Source organism: Alternaria infectoria, assembly GCF_024043175.1.
Source record: "Alternaria infectoria strain BMP 0036 chromosome Unknown scaffold_17, whole genome shotgun sequence".
Taxonomy (NCBI): Eukaryota; Fungi; Ascomycota; class Dothideomycetes; order Pleosporales; family Pleosporaceae; genus Alternaria; species Alternaria infectoria.
Genome location: NW_026250706.1, coordinates 156556 through 173555, shown reverse-complemented (window position 1 = coordinate 173555; position 17000 = coordinate 156556). Strand labels below are relative to the sequence as shown.

At 52.2% G+C, this 17000-nt stretch overlaps 9 protein-coding genes across 9 annotated transcripts; 5 read left to right on the top strand and 4 right to left on the bottom strand.

Moving 5' to 3' along the window:
- Positions 1-150: 150 nt before the first annotated feature.
- BNA51 (Kynureninase 1) lies at positions 151-1721 on the bottom strand (the record flags this gene model as incomplete). Its single annotated transcript, XM_051499850.1, has 2 exons — positions 151-1143; positions 1197-1721. The coding sequence occupies 2 exons, from the start codon at positions 1719-1721 to the stop codon at positions 151-153; spliced, it is 1518 nt and encodes a 505-aa protein (XP_051349863.1).
- A 317-nt stretch (positions 1722-2038) lies between these two features.
- On the top strand, positions 2039-2719 carry J4E92_008497 (uncharacterized protein; the record flags this gene model as incomplete). The annotated part of the gene is made up of 1 exon (XM_051499849.1): positions 2039-2719. One exon carries the CDS (start codon positions 2039-2041, stop codon positions 2717-2719), a length of 681 nt encoding a protein of 226 aa, XP_051349862.1.
- An 880-nt stretch (positions 2720-3599) lies between these two features.
- J4E92_008496 (uncharacterized protein) lies at positions 3600-4382 on the top strand (the record flags this gene model as incomplete). Its single annotated transcript, XM_051499848.1, has 3 exons — positions 3600-3621; positions 3779-4192; positions 4279-4382. 3 exons carry the CDS (start codon positions 3600-3602, stop codon positions 4380-4382), a joined length of 540 nt encoding a protein of 179 aa, XP_051349861.1.
- A 260-nt stretch (positions 4383-4642) lies between these two features.
- On the top strand, positions 4643-5099 carry J4E92_008495 (uncharacterized protein; the record flags this gene model as incomplete). The annotated part of the gene is made up of 2 exons (XM_051499847.1): positions 4643-4792; positions 5046-5099. 2 exons carry the CDS (start codon positions 4643-4645, stop codon positions 5097-5099), a joined length of 204 nt encoding a protein of 67 aa, XP_051349860.1.
- A 664-nt stretch (positions 5100-5763) lies between these two features.
- On the bottom strand, positions 5764-6867 carry J4E92_008494 (uncharacterized protein; the record flags this gene model as incomplete). The annotated part of the gene is made up of 1 exon (XM_051499846.1): positions 5764-6867. The coding sequence occupies one exon, from the start codon at positions 6865-6867 to the stop codon at positions 5764-5766; it is 1104 nt and encodes a 367-aa protein (XP_051349859.1).
- Positions 6868-7466: 599 nt separating this feature from the next.
- Positions 7467-9482, top strand: J4E92_008493 (uncharacterized protein; the record flags this gene model as incomplete). The annotated part of the gene is made up of 1 exon (XM_051499845.1): positions 7467-9482. The coding sequence occupies one exon, from the start codon at positions 7467-7469 to the stop codon at positions 9480-9482; it is 2016 nt and encodes a 671-aa protein (XP_051349858.1).
- Positions 9483-9605: 123 nt separating this feature from the next.
- On the bottom strand, positions 9606-11297 carry J4E92_008492 (uncharacterized protein; the record flags this gene model as incomplete). Its single annotated transcript, XM_051499844.1, has 1 exon — positions 9606-11297. The coding sequence occupies one exon, from the start codon at positions 11295-11297 to the stop codon at positions 9606-9608; it is 1692 nt and encodes a 563-aa protein (XP_051349857.1).
- Positions 11298-12542: 1245 nt separating this feature from the next.
- On the top strand, positions 12543-14648 carry J4E92_008491 (uncharacterized protein; the record flags this gene model as incomplete). Its single annotated transcript, XM_051499843.1, has 1 exon — positions 12543-14648. One exon carries the CDS (start codon positions 12543-12545, stop codon positions 14646-14648), a length of 2106 nt encoding a protein of 701 aa, XP_051349856.1.
- A 248-nt stretch (positions 14649-14896) lies between these two features.
- J4E92_008490 (uncharacterized protein) lies at positions 14897-16413 on the bottom strand (the record flags this gene model as incomplete). Its single annotated transcript, XM_051499842.1, has 2 exons — positions 14897-16055; positions 16112-16413. The coding sequence occupies 2 exons, from the start codon at positions 16411-16413 to the stop codon at positions 14897-14899; spliced, it is 1461 nt and encodes a 486-aa protein (XP_051349855.1).
- Between the last annotated feature and the right edge of the window lie 587 nt (positions 16414-17000).

Sequence of the window (17000 nt, the reverse complement as noted above, 5' to 3'; positions counted from 1 at the left end):
TATAGTGTTGACGTTCTTGAATGTAGCTTTTGAACATGATATCTGGAAAATGCTGTATTGCTTGGGTATATGTATTACTTGTATTATAAATTACATCGCTTTTCGTTCACGATCAGATGTCGCTTGAACCAACGCACTGAAAGGTACTGATCATACAGTGGCAATGCCTTGGGGTACTCCGTCGTTATGCGCACCCTTCTGCCCAGCGCCCTTCAGGGCCTCGCGACAAGCTTCGTGGAAGACAGTAATGAATCGATGAATGTCGTGGAATGAGTTGTATAGTGGGGCAGGCGCAACGCGCAGAACGTCAGGCTTCCTTTCGTCAACAACGACACCACGCTCTTCGATGTAGTGTTGGACTTGATCCAATAACCCCGGGTTAAGAAGTACACTCAGCTGCGCGCCTCGTTCAGCCGGGTTTGCGGGTGTGATTATCTTATATGGTGGCTCTCCTCCATCGTACTTCAGGAGGCGTGCCTCGAGGTATGCGGTCAGTTTAAGGCTACGTTGACGTAGCGCATCCATGTTTGTCAACGCAAAGACGTCTGTCGATGCCATGACGGAAGTCATATCCAGTGCGCTGGGATTGCTGAGTTGAAATCCGCTTGCACCAGCAATGGGAACAAATTTGTTTTCCATTCGAAATCGACTGCTCTTATCGCTTCCCCACCAGCCGCTCAGCCGTGGTCGATAGGCGAGCTCGGTATCGTTACTGACTACGCCGTTTGTGCCGTCTGTTCGAGATGTAGACACTTGCTCCACCCTTCCGTGCCTCTCGTGTACGAAGAGTCCACCGATGACTCCTGGACCACCATTCATGTATTTGTAGTTACACCACGCTGCGAAGTCTACGTTCCAGTCGTGTAGCTTCAGCGGGACGTTTCCAGCTGCATGCGCTAGATCCCAGCCCACTGTAATACCCAGTGATCGGCAGTGACGCGTTATGAGTTCTATATCGAAGAACTGGCCCGAGTAGAACTGAATACCAGGTAACAACACTAGTGCGGTTGTAGGCGCGTGGTGTGATATGACGGAGAGGATGTGTTCGTTGGAGAGGTAGGGTGAGGAGGCCGAGGGCGGGTCGATGGTAACAAGCGCAGATGGATCGAGGTTGTGGTGGGCGATCTGAGAAAGAGCTGCGTACTACAAGAAGTCATTAATTACCAAGCGCTGATAGCATGTATGCATCAACCTACATGATCGCTGGGAAACGCCTTGCCCTCGATGATGATCTTGTATCTGTCCTTGGTCGGTCGATAGAAACTTGCCATAAGCAAATGCAGGTTTGCAGTCAATGTCTCCATTACGACGACTTCGGTAGGCAGTGCACCGACTATTTTCGCGGTTTCTTGTTTTATCGCATCATCAATGTGTAGCCATGGCGGCAGGCCTCCTTCGTAATCGGTAAAGTGACCGAATACGCCCTTAGATGCCCAAGTATCAAGGTAGCGATTCACATATTCCTTGGTCCTCCGAGGCTGCAGTCCCAAGGAGTTGCCGCAGAAGTATATGGACTCTTCACCGTCGTCTTCGCGCGTGTTCGCAGGTTTTCCGTTCTGCTGAAACCCGAACTTCCTGTTCCTTAGGTCGCCCTTTGTCGGAATCACGAATTCGTCCCTCAACTTGCTCAGGTCATCTTTCTTATCTTCCTTTTTCGCAAAGTCGTCGGTGCACAGTTCCGCCTGTGGAATAGCGAGATAAGGGTTGTGGTGTTTGGGCATGGCAGCTGGTGATGAAAGAAGAGTTAGCGGGATTCGGACAAGACAAAGCTTGTGCAGAGATGCTGTAGCACTATCATTGAGGCTTCAGGGACGATAAGTAGATAGCTTGAGCGGGTAAGGCTGGAACAGTCTGGTGCTCGTACGATGGATGGTGGCGGCGGCACAAGGTGGGGTTTGTGCCTGACTCAGCGGGTCTAGAACCCCGAGTGTGAGGGCACGTCTGATTGGATCCCGTCGGGCGTGACATTCCTAGCTATGACCTCAGACTCGCGGTCCTTCATCGCGACAGCGCCATCCACATCCTCGATATCGCGATAATGGCCTCCCCTTCAACCATGTGCGCGTCGTGCCTGCGGATAGCAAGACAAACAACGACACGGCGGCCGGCCCAACCTATCGCCGCCGCAGCTCAATCAATGCGAGCGTACAGCAGAGCAGCACCGCACGCCACTTCGCCATCGCTATTCCTCGACTTTCTTGCGCCATCATCTCCACGAGGGACTTCAAGACTTGTCCCAGTACAAGGTTTAGCATTCTCACAACCACAACACATACCACGACGAGCCCTCGCCACATCATCCGACGCCTCCACCGCAAAGCCCGCCCGCGCGATCCAAAACCCACGCACCGACGATTCCGGCAACCCCATGCTGATCTCGATAGCACCCCGTGCATCGAACCGGCTTCAGAAGATCTCCTCGGGCGATAACAATCCGAACCTCGCATTGCGCGTAAGCATCGAGAGCGGCGGATGCCACGGCTTCCAGTACCTCATGGACTTGACCGACCTGTCCAAGAACCCGGCGACCGAGGAAGATACCATATTCGAGGGAGAGAAGGGAGAGAAGATCGTTATCGATGAATCGAGTTTGGAGCTGTTGAATGGAAGCACGGTGGACTATACCATGGAGTTGATCGGGAGCCAGTTCAAGATCACTGGCATACCAGGGGCGACGAGTAGTTGTGGGTGCGGGACGAGCTTTGATATCAAGATGTAGATTATACCCAGGCAGTTAGATTTACACTGGTCAGTGTTTTACATGGAACTGGTCTCGTAATATGCATGGAGTAACCCGGTTTCTCCGTAGGTAACCTATCTTGACTACCTTCTGCACGCTCCCCATGCAGCGATCGTCCTTCACACAAATTGCGGAGTCAAAACGCCCCGCGTTTCTTTCGGTCGTTCGAAGTGGTCGCTCGCAGGGTCAGATTCAAAGTCACGTACGTGATAGGCTGCGGGCGCGGTGGTTTCGCCCGTGCGTTTGTTGGTCCAGCGGCAATGTGGTTGGTGGTGTTTGCATGGGGCACGAATACCAAACGCGTTGGGCAGACCTCGCGACTTCCTTTACTCGAAACCTTTCTCCTCCGTCTTCTTGCTCCGTCCTCCACGTGCGTTCTCTGTGGAATTACATTATGCGAGACCCCGCCCCTCTCAAGACGACGATGTCAATACAGTCAGCACTGCCTTTGCTGGAGCTTGATCATTTCGACACCTCCGACATTCGGCTCGAAGAAGAGATAGCGATTCGTGTCAATGACGTTGATTTCGTCTTGATTGAGCATTGTCAAGTAATCACAGCATTCTCTTCCTTGCCGCAATCGCGCGCTAAACATCACAGAACTTCCTTAGTTTCGATCACAACACTCTAACGTTGGTTCTCGTTTGTGTCGTCGAACCAGGACATGTTATATCGAAATCCACTCTCGAGAGGCTGCGAACCGAAAGGCTCCAAAAAGACGATGTCTTTCAGCCGGTTTTTACCAACACTGTTGTCTTCTATGGCGCGAATCAGGATGAGGTAGAGTTTAAGGAAGATGCTTTGGAGGCACTAGCTACATGGGGTACCAAAACGTGGAGCTTCGTTCCAGGAACAAACCATGGGCTTGTGCGGACCGGCCCGTACGTATACGTTCATGGGCGAACATGGCAGCCTTGGAGAGTATACAGCGACTTTAACGGTACATTCATGTGTACATTCAAGCCAGGGTCTGAGAGTACTGGAAGATAAGCGCTTCTCACATCTTCTATCATCAAAAACTAACTGCGCTTACTCTAGTCAAAGTCGACGAACCAAAGGCTGGACTCAATGGAAGAGTCCTGGTACCATCACGATGCTACTTCAATCCGAGCAGTGCCCGCCCTCTTGATGGTGCAAGAATCAGCGTCAAGGACAACATTGATATCGCTGGCCACAAGACCACCCTATGCAATCGTGCCTGGGAAGATTTATACCCACCCAGATCCAAACACGCAGATTGCGTCCAGACTCTGGTGGACGCTGGGGCTATCATCGTTGGGAAAACCAAGCTGCAAGCAATGATCATGCGGGAGGAGCCACTAGAGTGTGTGGAGTTCGCAGCACCGTTTAATCCTCGGGGCGACGGCTACCAAGTCCCTTCCGGAAGCAGTCATGGGAGCGCTGCAGGCATAGCATCATATGACTGGCTGGACTTTTCGCTTGGTTCGGACAGTAAGTGGTTCGCAGTCGCTACATCTTCTCGCGCCGCTATAATATATGGCTGCTATCACCCTATCGGTAAACTGACATTGATGTAGCAAACGGAAGTGGACGGAAGCCAGCGTCATACAATGGATGCTTCTCGATCCGACCCTCCACAGGCATTCTAAGTACCAACGGAGTCATCGGACAGTTCAAGTAAGTTAGCAAGACTAATGACTGCTTGCACCGACTGACAGACGTCCTTGTCTTTTAGCAAGTTCGATATGCCCGTATTCTTTGGTCGAGATGTATCAAAGTTCGCAGACTTCATATCAGTATGGTATGGGAGTTCACCCGTGCTTCGACAACCTTCAAATGTCAGTCCTAGTTACATATCTTCTACTCAAACATACTTTGCTGATGCAAGGCTAGACGAGGTTCAGGATTCTGTATTCCCAAGACTACCTTCCCACTTCCAACATGGCGCAATCTTCGCTTATCGACAATTTCGTCACGGGCTTAGAGTACGCTTTGGGAACTACAAGGACCATCATCTCCTTAGCAGATCAGTGGAGGCTAGAGTGCCCAGATGGAAACGATAATGCCGATCTAGCGGAATATCTTCGACTTGTACGTACTCTTCGTACCTCAACACCAAAACTAGCTTTACTAAATCATTAGCAGACCGGAAGTTACCCGTACTACCATGATTCGTATCACAATCTACACGATTTCCGTAAGCTCTACGAGGAAAAACACGGAAAGCCGCCTTTCGTACACAGAGCGATGCATTGGCAATGGTAGGTGATATCTTATTCGACACATAGCTTTGCTTCACACTAACCGTCGACTGACAGGGATGTGTCGAAGAAGATTACAGTAGAAGAGCGAGACTTCTACTGGCGACGCTCTGAGCTTTACCGAAAGTGGCTTCTAGACAGGGTCTTTGATACAGATAACAAAGACTGCATCACCATCATGGTATTTCCGATCGAAGAGGGAAGACCCAACTATCGCGACGCGGTGCTGCCGTAAGTAAGACAGATATGCTGCCAGGACTCCACTCACTTACGTACAAATAGACCTTACGCCATTCTCAGCGGGTATTCGTCGTTGAACATATCTCCTATGCTACGCGCTCCGGAACTCACTGCAATAGGTAATGCGTCGCCGAGCACGTGTGTTACATGTACTGATACTACTGCAGTGGGCGAGATCACGTATCATTCGACCGTTACTCAACGTGAAGAGCCTATGCCGGTGGCGGCATCGATCATAGGAGCTCCAGGTAAGCTATCGATAGAGCACCAAATTGTCCGCATGCCCGGTCTCTGACTCTGCAAGGAACCGATCTCGTCCTGGCCCGATTAGTGCAGAAAGGCTTGGAAGCCAGAAATTTGCCGATCAGAGTGAAGACGGGCCGGTCAGTATATTGAAAAGGGTAGCTACGTGGATGGAAAAGTGGAAAAATTGTTTCCGTCGAGAGAAAGTGCACACATTGGAAACTTCTTATTGATCGAAAACTGTAGTAAACTCCGTGCTTCTCTACTGAGAAAGTACCAGGACAGCAAACCTTCAAGACCATGTGCCAAATCTCAGGATCACTTCAGGCTTACAACCACCTTCCTTGCCGAAACACCCTTCTTCTGTATCTCCAAAGCTCCTTGGATGGCTTCTAGACCCTCTCCAGCAATGCTCGGTTCGGGAGCTGCTCTGAATCGGCCAGTCGCGAGTGCCTCAGGCAGGAAGTCAGCGTACACGGCTTCGCCGACAGGGGAATGCGCCACCGATCCGTACACGAAACTTGTCTTGATACCTCGCAACTGTGACTTGATGATGATAGAGATCATCGAAGTGGTGAAGCTCCAGACAATCTGCAGTGCGACAAATCGCTTCGGTTGAGCCGGGATTGGATAGGTCGCCATCGCAATACGCTTATTGCCTTTACATTTACCCATGACGTCTAGACAATGGAAAACTGCGTTCTCTCCAATAGACATGGCTCCCGCGCATTCTTTCCCTTCCATGGCCCCGACGATCTTGTCGACTGTAGAGGGGTCGTTGTAGTCGAAGACTTTGCTAGCACCGAGGGATCTCATGAGATCGAAGTTCTTTGGCGAAGATGTTGTTATGACTTCGTATCCAGCGGAAACAGCGAGTTGGATAGCGTTGCAGCCTACGCTAGTCGAGCCTCCCCAGACAAGGACCGTCTTTCTGGTCGGTTTCGGGTGAAGTTGAGGATATTGCAGACCGAGCTGATCCTTCTCGAACAGCCCTGCTGCAGCGGTAGTGAAAGCCAGAGGTATCACTGCAGCAGATTCAAATGATAAGCTGTCTGGAATAGACGATGTGTTCCTTTCCAGGAGAACGGGAAACAGCTGGAATGCTCCGTATGCCGCGCTGTTGATCTTCTTGTCTGTACTGTGCGCCTGACCTAGAACACGGTCTCCTACTTTGAACCGTACCACTTTGCTGCCGATCTGAACCACTTCGCCAGCGACATCAAAGCCGAAAACAAAAGGATATTTGATCCAACCGAACGCCATACTGGTGCCCTGGTCTTGCAAAACCCAATCCACGGGATTGATCGCCACTGCACGATTCTTGACGATAACTTCATCGGGCCCAGGAGTAGGAAATGGCGCTTCCGAGACTTCCATGCGTTGCTTCGGTGCTGGCATCCATGCTGCGAGATTGGTAGGCATCGTGTAGAAGATGAGGACTCGGAGAAGTGATTAGATGTGCGTTCTCAAGATATTGAATGATGATAAAGTTTGAAGTATCTTTCCTTGCAGCATTCTCAACATCTAGATTCCTTTCCATCTTATACTTCTACCAGCTCCTGGACTTGATGCCTGCTTGCAATGCAATCTCGTGGACGCGGAGCATTGCACCAATCAGAGGCCAGCGGACGTCCGTTTGGGCCCACATTTAAGCCACCTGCCGTCCGTAGGCTTACTTCGATTACTCTGACGCACACGACCCCAATAGGAAGAATGTGCGATTTAGTGTAAAAGCTCTGGTAAGATACGGCCCATGTATATAGCCGCCGACCTAAGTTCCTCCGTGCGTATCGTGCTTATGTTGCCACCAAGATCACTACCTATGGTCAGCAGGTCCTAAACACTTCAACATCTCCTAAGTACGCCTGAAGCAAACCAGAGAGATGACAAACTCGCCTATTTCCTCGGAACGACTGCTAGAGAGAATGAGAGGTCGGGAGAAGGCCCAGCTATCCTGTGATTTCTGCAGGAAGAGAAAGTAAGGAAGTGATTTACCTTATTACCAAGACACCTAACAGGAAATGTCTAGACTTCGATGTGATCGAAACAAGCCTTGCGGGAGCTGCATTCGACTAGGGCAAGTGGCAGGGTGCAGCTTCCCTCTACCCCAACTTCCGCGAGCTCCACAAAAAGACAGACCGATAGAGAGCGCCACGCGAAAGGCGTTCGAGGAACGAATTGATCAGCTGGAGTCGCTCGTCCGGTCTTTGCTTGACAAACAAGAAAAACTCCCTGATGCTCGGATGCCGGGGAATCTGGCGACCCAAGAGACTACAGAAACCGTCGCCGCGGTGGATCCTCTCGTATATGAAGCTGGACGGATAAACCTGAACGACCATCAGTCTTCATACGTCGAGAGTGACCACTGGAAAGCCATCCTGGATGAGATTAGTGACCTGAAAGACATGGTACAGGAACAAGTTGAAGAACCACAACATACTGAGCCAACAATCCCTGGAAACGACCTGTTTCTTCTCCAAACATACCCAGTTACAAAAATGGATATCGTCGCTGCGATTCCGCCCCGCATAATTGTCGATAGCATGATCTCGAAATACTTCAAATGGGCGGACATGCCCGTCTCACTTGTCATTCACCGCAAGGTCTTTATCAAACAATACGAAGCGTTTTGGGAAGATCCGCTTTCGACGTCAACCATGTGGCTGACTATATTATACGGCATGATGTATACAGTAGCCTGTTGTACGCTATTCATGAACGGCGGTGCGGCCTCATTGGACGAGACGACAGCAGCCGAATATCACAGCCTGATCATCATCTCACGAGAGAAGATGATACAATGTCTTAGGCTAGGTAACTACATGAAGGGCGTACCGCATACCATCGAGGCCTTACTGGCTTTCCTTCAGAGCGAATACGTTCAAGGCGAAGACACACAACAGGGCTGTTGGCAATTGACGGGCGTCATAATACGCGTAGCGCTCAAGATGGGCTACCACCGCGATGGCTCGCATTTCCCGCAGATGAGTGTCTATGAGGCCGAAATGCGCAGGCGTACCTGGTATATCCTCACCCAATTTGACATCGCCTCAGCTTCTGAGGTCGGTCTTCCGCGAATCATAAAGGAAACTCAATGCGACACCGCTGAGCCGCGCAATCTCCTGGATGATGACTTTGACGATACGTCCACCGTCTTACCGACTGCTAGACCACAAAGCGAGCACACGCTGTCCCAATTCCTAGTATACAAGAGCAGGATAGTCTCCGTCTACGGAATGATCTGCGACTTCACGACGTCATCGAAGCAGCGAGACTACGACGAAGCAATGCGCTTAGATACGCTACTTAACACAGCGTACGCCCAGAAGCCTCCCATACTCCAGTTGAAACCTATGCAGCAATCTATCTTAGACGGCGCAGAGCTCATCACCCGTCGTCTCTATATAGCGATGTCGTACCATCACGCGCAGATTACCCTCCACCGCAAGTTCATCATCCTTGCAAAGACGAATAGCAAATACCAGCTGTCCCATTCGACATGTATAAGCGCAGCATTGACAATGTTGCGGCTGCAAGCAGACTTATTCGAGCAGTGCCAGCCAAGCCGCATGCTTCATACTGATCGATGGAAGATCCTTTCCTTGATCCAATCCGAGTTCCTGCTCGCCACAACAGTCTTGTGTCTCAATCTGAATGACGACATGAAAAGAGGGCTCATCGGGGAAGAAGTCGCGCAGAAAAGCATGGAAGCACTCAAGACTTCGAGGAGTGTGTGGGAGCAGCAACAGGAGTTCTCGAAAGAAGCGCAAACGGCCGTGAGAGCGGTGAATGCTGTTCTGGGTAAAATGGGGAGGGATCCGAAAACAGACAGCCAAGAAGGTAATCTGGCAGGTGGAGAACATGGAGAGTCTTTCTCTTCATTCTCGGCAGACATCACTTCTGGCTCTAATCCGCTGGAATTTCAGGATGCCTCGCAAACCCAGCTTTCCTACAACATACCGGATGAATTTCTTGGCACAGCTTTTGACGAATTCTTGGTCATGGATCAGGAATTAGACGGATGGCATCAGGTTTGAGATGAGGTTGATGTATTACAAAGTCGGTCATCGTCTATCTCATAACTTCAGTAGTATAGTTTAGTCTTTTCCAGCTCTTCGAGAGCCCTACATCATATCCGTCGAACCAATGCACACCTAATCTTACACTGCAATCGCTTGGCTGCCTTGTTCAGTCTTCGATTCTTGACCAACGCCAAGACTTTCCATGGTGCCTTTTGGAGCATCTCCAGGTTTTGGCTCAGACTGGGCGGGCGGCTGCTCTACAACTTCGTCAAATATTCCACCTTCGGGCTCTGTGCCTTGGCCAATGGCCTTTAGTATCCTCCATGCCCTCCTGAACTCGTCTCTGATAGCAACGATACCACGGTGAGTGACGGTCCTTGCGACATTGTGATCGGTCTCGAACGGATCTTCAATTGCGAACAGATACCGATTCGTGACCTTTTTTTCCGCCGTGATTTTGGTTGTCGCGCTCACCCAGCCCTTGCTTTGCTTCGACAAGATTCCGCCAGGCGTCCGAAGGGACAGGACTTCGTTGGTCCAGTAGAATTGCGGGGGCTTGGGTCCATAGCCGTACCCGGATAGAGAAGCGTAGTACTGGAAGAATCCGCGTAGCAATTCACCGACAGACTGTGTGTTCTGTGAAAGGCGACCGGCTTGCGCGGCCTGGATGATCTCCAGCTCGTTGCGCCAAAAGCGGACCTGATAACCTGCTATAGTCGTGTTCTTGAAGAACTGCTCTAGAGCTACTGTGTCGCTCGGGAGCGGGACGGCGAGTTGGAGATTTGGACACACCGGTGGTTGGGCGACATTGACCAGATAATGCAGTACCATAAGTACCCATCCGTATGAAGAGAGAGTGCCAGAGTATGCGCTGTTGACTTTTCGTCGCTTGGCCCATGACTTAACGAAGAGAACCATTGGCCGTACACGAGGGTCAGTTAGGGAGTAGCATCGAAGCATATGAGTGTTATGGATACCGAGTGGGTTTTCGAAGTTGATGTCACACTGAATACCGCAGCCCGTCTTTGGAAAGTCGAGGGGACCGACTACCTTCTCTCGCATCCACTGTTTCTCAGGGCGGTGATGCTGATCTTTCTTAGCTTTTTCATCGGTTCCGTTGCTGACACTGTCTTCTGACTTGGTGGCCGACGTAATGGGGGTTTCCTGGGCGGTCTCAACTTTTGCAGGAGCTTTTTGCCGTTTCTTGGTAGTTGCCGCAGCACCTAGTGTAGGGAAGTCGTCACCAAAGTTAGGGCTGTCTGACTGCGCAGTAAGCTCGGAAGCTTTTGCTCCATCAACATCTACCAGCGGCTTTGGCGGTGGGGTAGCCTCTTGTGGCTTGTCTGAAGGGTACTTCTCCTCTTCCGGAAGCTCTTCCCACTTCTGGCGTTCCTCGGCGAGAGCATTATACAAGGTCTCGGTTGGCGTCTGGCATATCTTCAGAATTGGTACTCTTGTCCTTGTGAGTAGACGGCCACCCAGCTTGGCGTCGAGAACTGCCCGTTCCAGCAAACGCGGGATGCCACGATCAATGGCAATATCACTAGCCCTCGCTGGATCTTTCCATGTTGGCACTACTGCCAGATCCATGTCTGAGCCGGGCATACCAAAGCCGGAAGCTAAGCTGCCAAAGCCTACCAAGGAGATAGTCGAGATATCACCAGAGTAGCCGCTGGCAAAAGCTTCTTGCATGATGGTTTCCAGGTGCTTTCGGAAGTCTTCTTTGGCCTCCGACTCGGATCTGGACATCTCCACCTTCGGAATCTCGGCTGCTGCAATTGCGTCCAAGTGTTTGACTTGGGCCATGGAGTTCTCTCGTGGTTGATTCATCGGTGGTCGAGGAGGATATTGACCTTGTGGACGGGGACGCTGTGTCGATGCTGGACCTACCGGGATTTGGCCTGGCAGTGCGAAATGATCATGAGGCCGTTGCATGATTCTAGGGGGCTGTGTGCGTGGTGTACCATCAGCGTTCAGATTTTGTTGTTGATGGGGCCGCCCTCGCCCCCGTGAGTAATACTGTCGATTGTCTACCTGTGGGCCGTTTTGAGAGACATTTGGGCCTTGCTGGTCTGGGAAGTTTCGCGGAGGTTGTTGATATCGCTGGTTGGAAGCAAACCCTCTTCCACCCCCTCGGACTGGCGCCGTGTTGGCGGAGGCGTGGGCGCGCCATCCTTGAGCTTGATCTGGAGTAGGACCTGGAGTTGTGTGGTTCTGACCGTTGCTGTTGAAATTGTTGACGGTATCGTGTAAACCTCCACGACCTCGGCCACGACCTCTTCCTTGGCCTCGTCCGCGTCCACGGTGTGCTGACGGGGCGTCTTGACCAGACTGTCCACCGGCCATGCTAACGTTGCCGAGGATCATATTGCGCAATTGATTCTCGAGCCCAGTGGGCTGTGATGCATTTTCCTGCTCCATGATATCGGATTAGTTTGAAACCGTTGGCGGTATAAGCAAGTAGTGGAGTGTGTATCCGGTTTGACGAAGTCCGGCAGTGAAAGAGGGGCAGGGAAGAGATCTTATTAGGCCAAACTCGTATTCAGAGGAAGTAATTCTGGCGTTTTAAGTTGTGGATGTTTCCTATGACTTTGGTTGGTGTGGCGCGTGGCAGTTCTGGCGATTACTATGGGAGTAAGCGATTGGAGGCCCCAGTTGATGGATCTTATAGGAAGACTATTCACACCAGGCAACCATGGGTGAATGTCTTGTCTAGTCAAAGCGATCAGGCCTCGGAAGGATTTGGATTAAACGTCCACGGTGGCTCTTGTGCAATGAATTGCTGGAAGTGCGCGATTCCTATGGTGGCTCATTCCTGGCGCAGCAACCGTGGAAGCGATGACGAACTGGATCGGGCAGTCGCTGAGTGGTGGCACTGTTTGGGAAGGCGGAGACGGCCTTCGCTGGAAACGGGCTTGGCGCGCTAAGGCACTAGCGTGGAGCTGTGACGTTCGCGCGCGACACAGGCCGAAGTTGAAGGAACTCGCTGGGACAAAGGTGACTGCGTCTCCCCACCCTCACTATCGTCTGCCCATCGCCTCTCGCTCGTGTCCCCATCCCACCGCTGCCTCCGACATGAACGGCAACATGAATGGGAACCCGCCGCCCGCCAGCGCGCCCGCTGCGCCCGTCGCCGCCAATGGCCAGCAGCCGCCTGTTCGTCGCCGTCGCCCACGTCCGCAGGCCGATGTCCTGCGCAAGCCCCGCCGCCCACTACAGAACATCACGAGGCCCATGGTCTCGTTGTCGCAAATGAACGAGGCCAAGAAGCCCGTCGCCGGGCCCGCAAGCGATGGCACGCAGTCCAAAGACGCGTTGCGACATGAGTTCATTGCTCAAGGCGCCAGCAGCTTCCCACTCATCGTAAGCCGCAAGGACTTGAAAGAGCTGCGACACCATGTCATGCGTCTGCAGAGCAAGACGCACGTCGACATCACCGACGACAACCAGTTCAAGACGCCCATCAAGCTCCACCGCCGAGATCCCCGCGCGCCTCCAAGCGGTATGGGCTCCACGTACGAAGAGGAAGACACGAAGGAGGACATGGAAGAAATGAAGGAGCGGGAGCGCATCGAGCTGCAGAAGGAGGAGCGTCGCAAGGTTCGCGAGGAGAACCAAGCCAAGATCGCTCCTACTGGCATGAAGAAGCCCCCTGCCTTCCACAAGAAGACGGAGCAAAAGTACCGGCCCGATGATACTCCAGAGGCAAAGAAGCGACAACTTCTGCGATACGAGGAGACGCTGCCATGGCATTTGGAGGACTTCGAGAACAAACAGACGTGGGTCGGCACCTACGAGTCGGAGCTGTCAGAAACACATGTCATGCTGTCGACCACCCGCCCCGGCGACCCCAGTACAGCAATTCAGATGGCCCCTATGGAGCGCTGGTATCGGTTCAACGTCAAGGGCAAGGTCAAGACTGGCGGCGATGATCTCGATAAGATTCTGGCCAAAGTTGAGAGAGGCGGCGGACCCAAGTTTTTCGCCGAACTCGAAGAGCGTCAGAAGCAGCGCGTCAACGCAGAGAACAATGCGAAGATGTGGAGCGGAGTCCGTACCCGTGTCGGCGGCGGCGCAGACGACGAAGGCAGGATCAAACGCGAGCGCCCCGACGACGACGCAACCGGATTTGTAAAGCGCGAAGCTGACGCGGACGATATCGACTTTAACCTTGAGGAAGACTTTGCCGACGACGAAGAGGGTCTGAATGGTCTCTTTGAAGGTGAAGAGCAGGACGTCAAAGAAGCCGCAGAAAAGCTCAAGCGAGACCAACTGCAGGCTGCTCTGTGGGATCGCCCCGATGAATTGGCCATTGCGATCAAGGAAGAACAAGAGCGGAAGGAGGCTGAGGAGAGGAGGATCCAGGAAAAGGGCACCCGAAAAGCCCTAGTCAAACGCGAAAAGCAATATGACTACCTCGACAGCGATCCAGAGAACCCGTACATCACCGAAAGTGAGTCCGACACCGACTCCGAGACGGAGCGTCAACAGGCCAAGGAAGAGGCAGAGAAGAAGGCAGCCGAGCAGAATGGCAAGGCACCGGAAGCTGGTAACGTCCCCTCTGGTGCATCTACCAAGGGCACCAATACCCCCTCGGGGAACCACAAGTCTGGCGAGAGCAAGAGCAAGAAGAGGCCAGGCTCACCCAACCTTTCAGAAGCTAGCGGCAACGAGTCCTCGCGCAAGAAGCACAAGAAGAAGCATGACAAGCTGGCTGATGGATCCCGGAAGTCGTCCCTTGCTAATCTCAAGGGCGCAGGGTCTGGTAGCGACAGCGAGATGACTGACGCCGGCAAGAAGCGGAGGAAGGACAAGAAGGACAAAAACCGCATCATGATTGGCGCTTCTCCGAGCGGCACTCCTGGTGCTAGCCGTGCAGGCAGTCCTACGGCCAGCGGCAGCCGCGCAGGTAGTCCCTCTGCAGCCTCATCACGGCCTTCCCTACCATCTGCCAAGGAGATTTACGAATCGTTGCCACCCCAAGGCATGAACATTCAGAATCTCATTGTCAAGTTCAAGGGTCGTGTTGACAAGACCAACACGCAGGTCTTCATCAAGCTCGTCAAGGCGGTGTCTAGCTTCGACAAGGCCAAGAGCTGGCTTACCCCTCTGGAGAAGATGCCCTCCGAGGAGCACATTAACGCATTTATGAATGCGTCGAACGCACCGAAACCTGCGTAGTCTGAGACTGCATTTGGTTAGCGCGAGAGTGAATGCGATGTCCAGTCGGTCCCTTGGTAAATTGCATTAGCGTAGGGGACGAGGGCAAAGGCTGGTAATGGGGAGATGTACGGGCACTACTTGCTCGGGTCTATCAGTACATAATACATGAATCGCAGAACATGGATTACTCTATGCATATAGCGTTTTGTGAAACGCGGTTGAGGCTTTACCATCATTCTGCATATACTCAAATCCTCTACCAACACTCATGCGTTTGGCTCTCTGCCCCCACCTTCTTCAATACTCTTCTCATTGCCATCGCCGTCTCTCAACGGACTCTCGTGCCCCTCTTCCGCAGCAACTTCCTCCAATACCTTCTCATTAGCATCAACGCCCATTTCTTCATCCCTCGCGACATTTCTTCCATGCATTTCTTTATCCGCCGTCTTGCCATCAGCACTATCCTTGTCCTTCTTGATCATGCTCCAGCCACCCCTCCACCCAACCCACCTCTCTTCCCATGGACCCCTAGCAATGATGACAAGAAGCGCTGCGGAGATAAAACCTACGCTAGCACTCCCGCTCCCAATCCAACCCGCAGCAGCATAAATATGGTTCCCGGCCGCCGTACCGATGAGTTGACCGCAAAACGTAGCAACCATGAAAGCAGTGTTCACTCCGTTGCGCCGCTTAGGCTCGACGGAGTAGATGCTAGAACGATTCGCGATCTGCGCAGTCTGGTTGCCGAAATCCATCAATAGGGCTTGAAGGACGGGACCTGCGACCGTAAAGGTTCCAGTATAGGTGCCGAGACATATACCAATGAGAGAGCATGTGAGGCCAAAAAGCACGGAGAAATGTGGTACGAAGCGGTCGGTAACTGTACGCGCGTAGATGGGGGAGATGAGCATGCCTGCTATACCTATCAGACCGAAGAGACCGATTGTCAGGGATGAGTAGTTGTATGGGTCGCCGGCGAGGAGGAATGTCAGCGTTGTCCAAAACGATGTAAATGGCGCTGAGCAGAAGAGACCTGCTAGACATGCCTGGACGAGAACAGGGTGGCGGAACAGCATTTTGACAATGTCGAGTAGGATTCTGAAGTAATTCATGCCGGGGTTGGTCGCTGGGTAATCTGGCATGAAGAGCCAGAGCAGGACGAAAATGATGTACTGGAGGGCAAACGCCATCCAGTATACTGCGCGCCAGGTAACAAAGTTTGAGATCGTTCCAGAGAGGACGCGGGCAACGAGCACGCCGAGCATGAGGCCGGAGACGACGATGGACAGGGCTGCTGCGCGGCGTGATGGAGGAGCTAGGTCGCCCACGAGCGGGAGCATGAGTTGTGGCGTCACTGTTGTTACCGCCACGATGAAGGATACGGCCGTGAACGTGCCGAGGTCGGATGTCAGACATAGTCCTAGCCTGTTCCATTGTCAGCAATCTTCTTTCAGCATGCCTCGGATTTCAACGTGACATACCACAATGTCGCAGTGAATCCTACTAAACCACATACGAAAGGTCGTCGAGGCAACAAGTCTCCCAACGGACACAGAAAGAGTAGTCCAGCGGCATAGCCAGCTTGCATCACAGTAGGAATCTGTGCGACTTGCTCATAGCGCACGCCGAAGTCTGCAGCTAGTAGATTGAGGATGGGGTGGTTGTAGTAAAGGTTTGCGACTGTAAAGCCCGCGGCAAAGGCGAATAGAACGTTCACTGGGATGATGGTAATCAGCTGGAATCCTGCATGGTGTTCATTGAGGAGAGCTCTGAGGAGCTGCATCGTGAGGTAGGCTTTGTTCAAACCGAACTATGACATGAAATTTCGCATAAAGACGTACTGCTCATAGAGAATTGCGGTGGTTTATCCGGATCCCAGCGACAGTTCGGCGGCGTCCACGTCAAGATTGTGTAAATTCTTCTCCATATTGACTGCTTCTCTTCTTCCTGCTCTATTATGCCTGTATTCCGCTCTATTCCTTTTCGTGGTGGACGACCCGTTGGTGATGAGGCTGCTGTCTGCACTGCACTTTCGTCGGTGGCTGGTACCATACCTCGGCCCCCACCATCTTTTAAGTCGACCGTTGACATAATTCGGCTTACGTCACACACATAATATACTTCCAATAAGCTATCCAACAAGAAATGACGATACAAAGAGTAGCGGCGCGAAGCGTAGTACAGAAATAAGGATGTAGAAGTAAAGCAGATAAGATGCAGAAGAATCGAGGTACTGAGAATCGATGACGGGATCCTTCCTATTTCGACCAAGTTTGGCAAAGATCCATAATTGAGGAGCCGAGAACAGTTTTGAGCGAGGCTGTTATCCCCGGTATCACCGCCAATCAGATCTACCACGCTATCTGGATG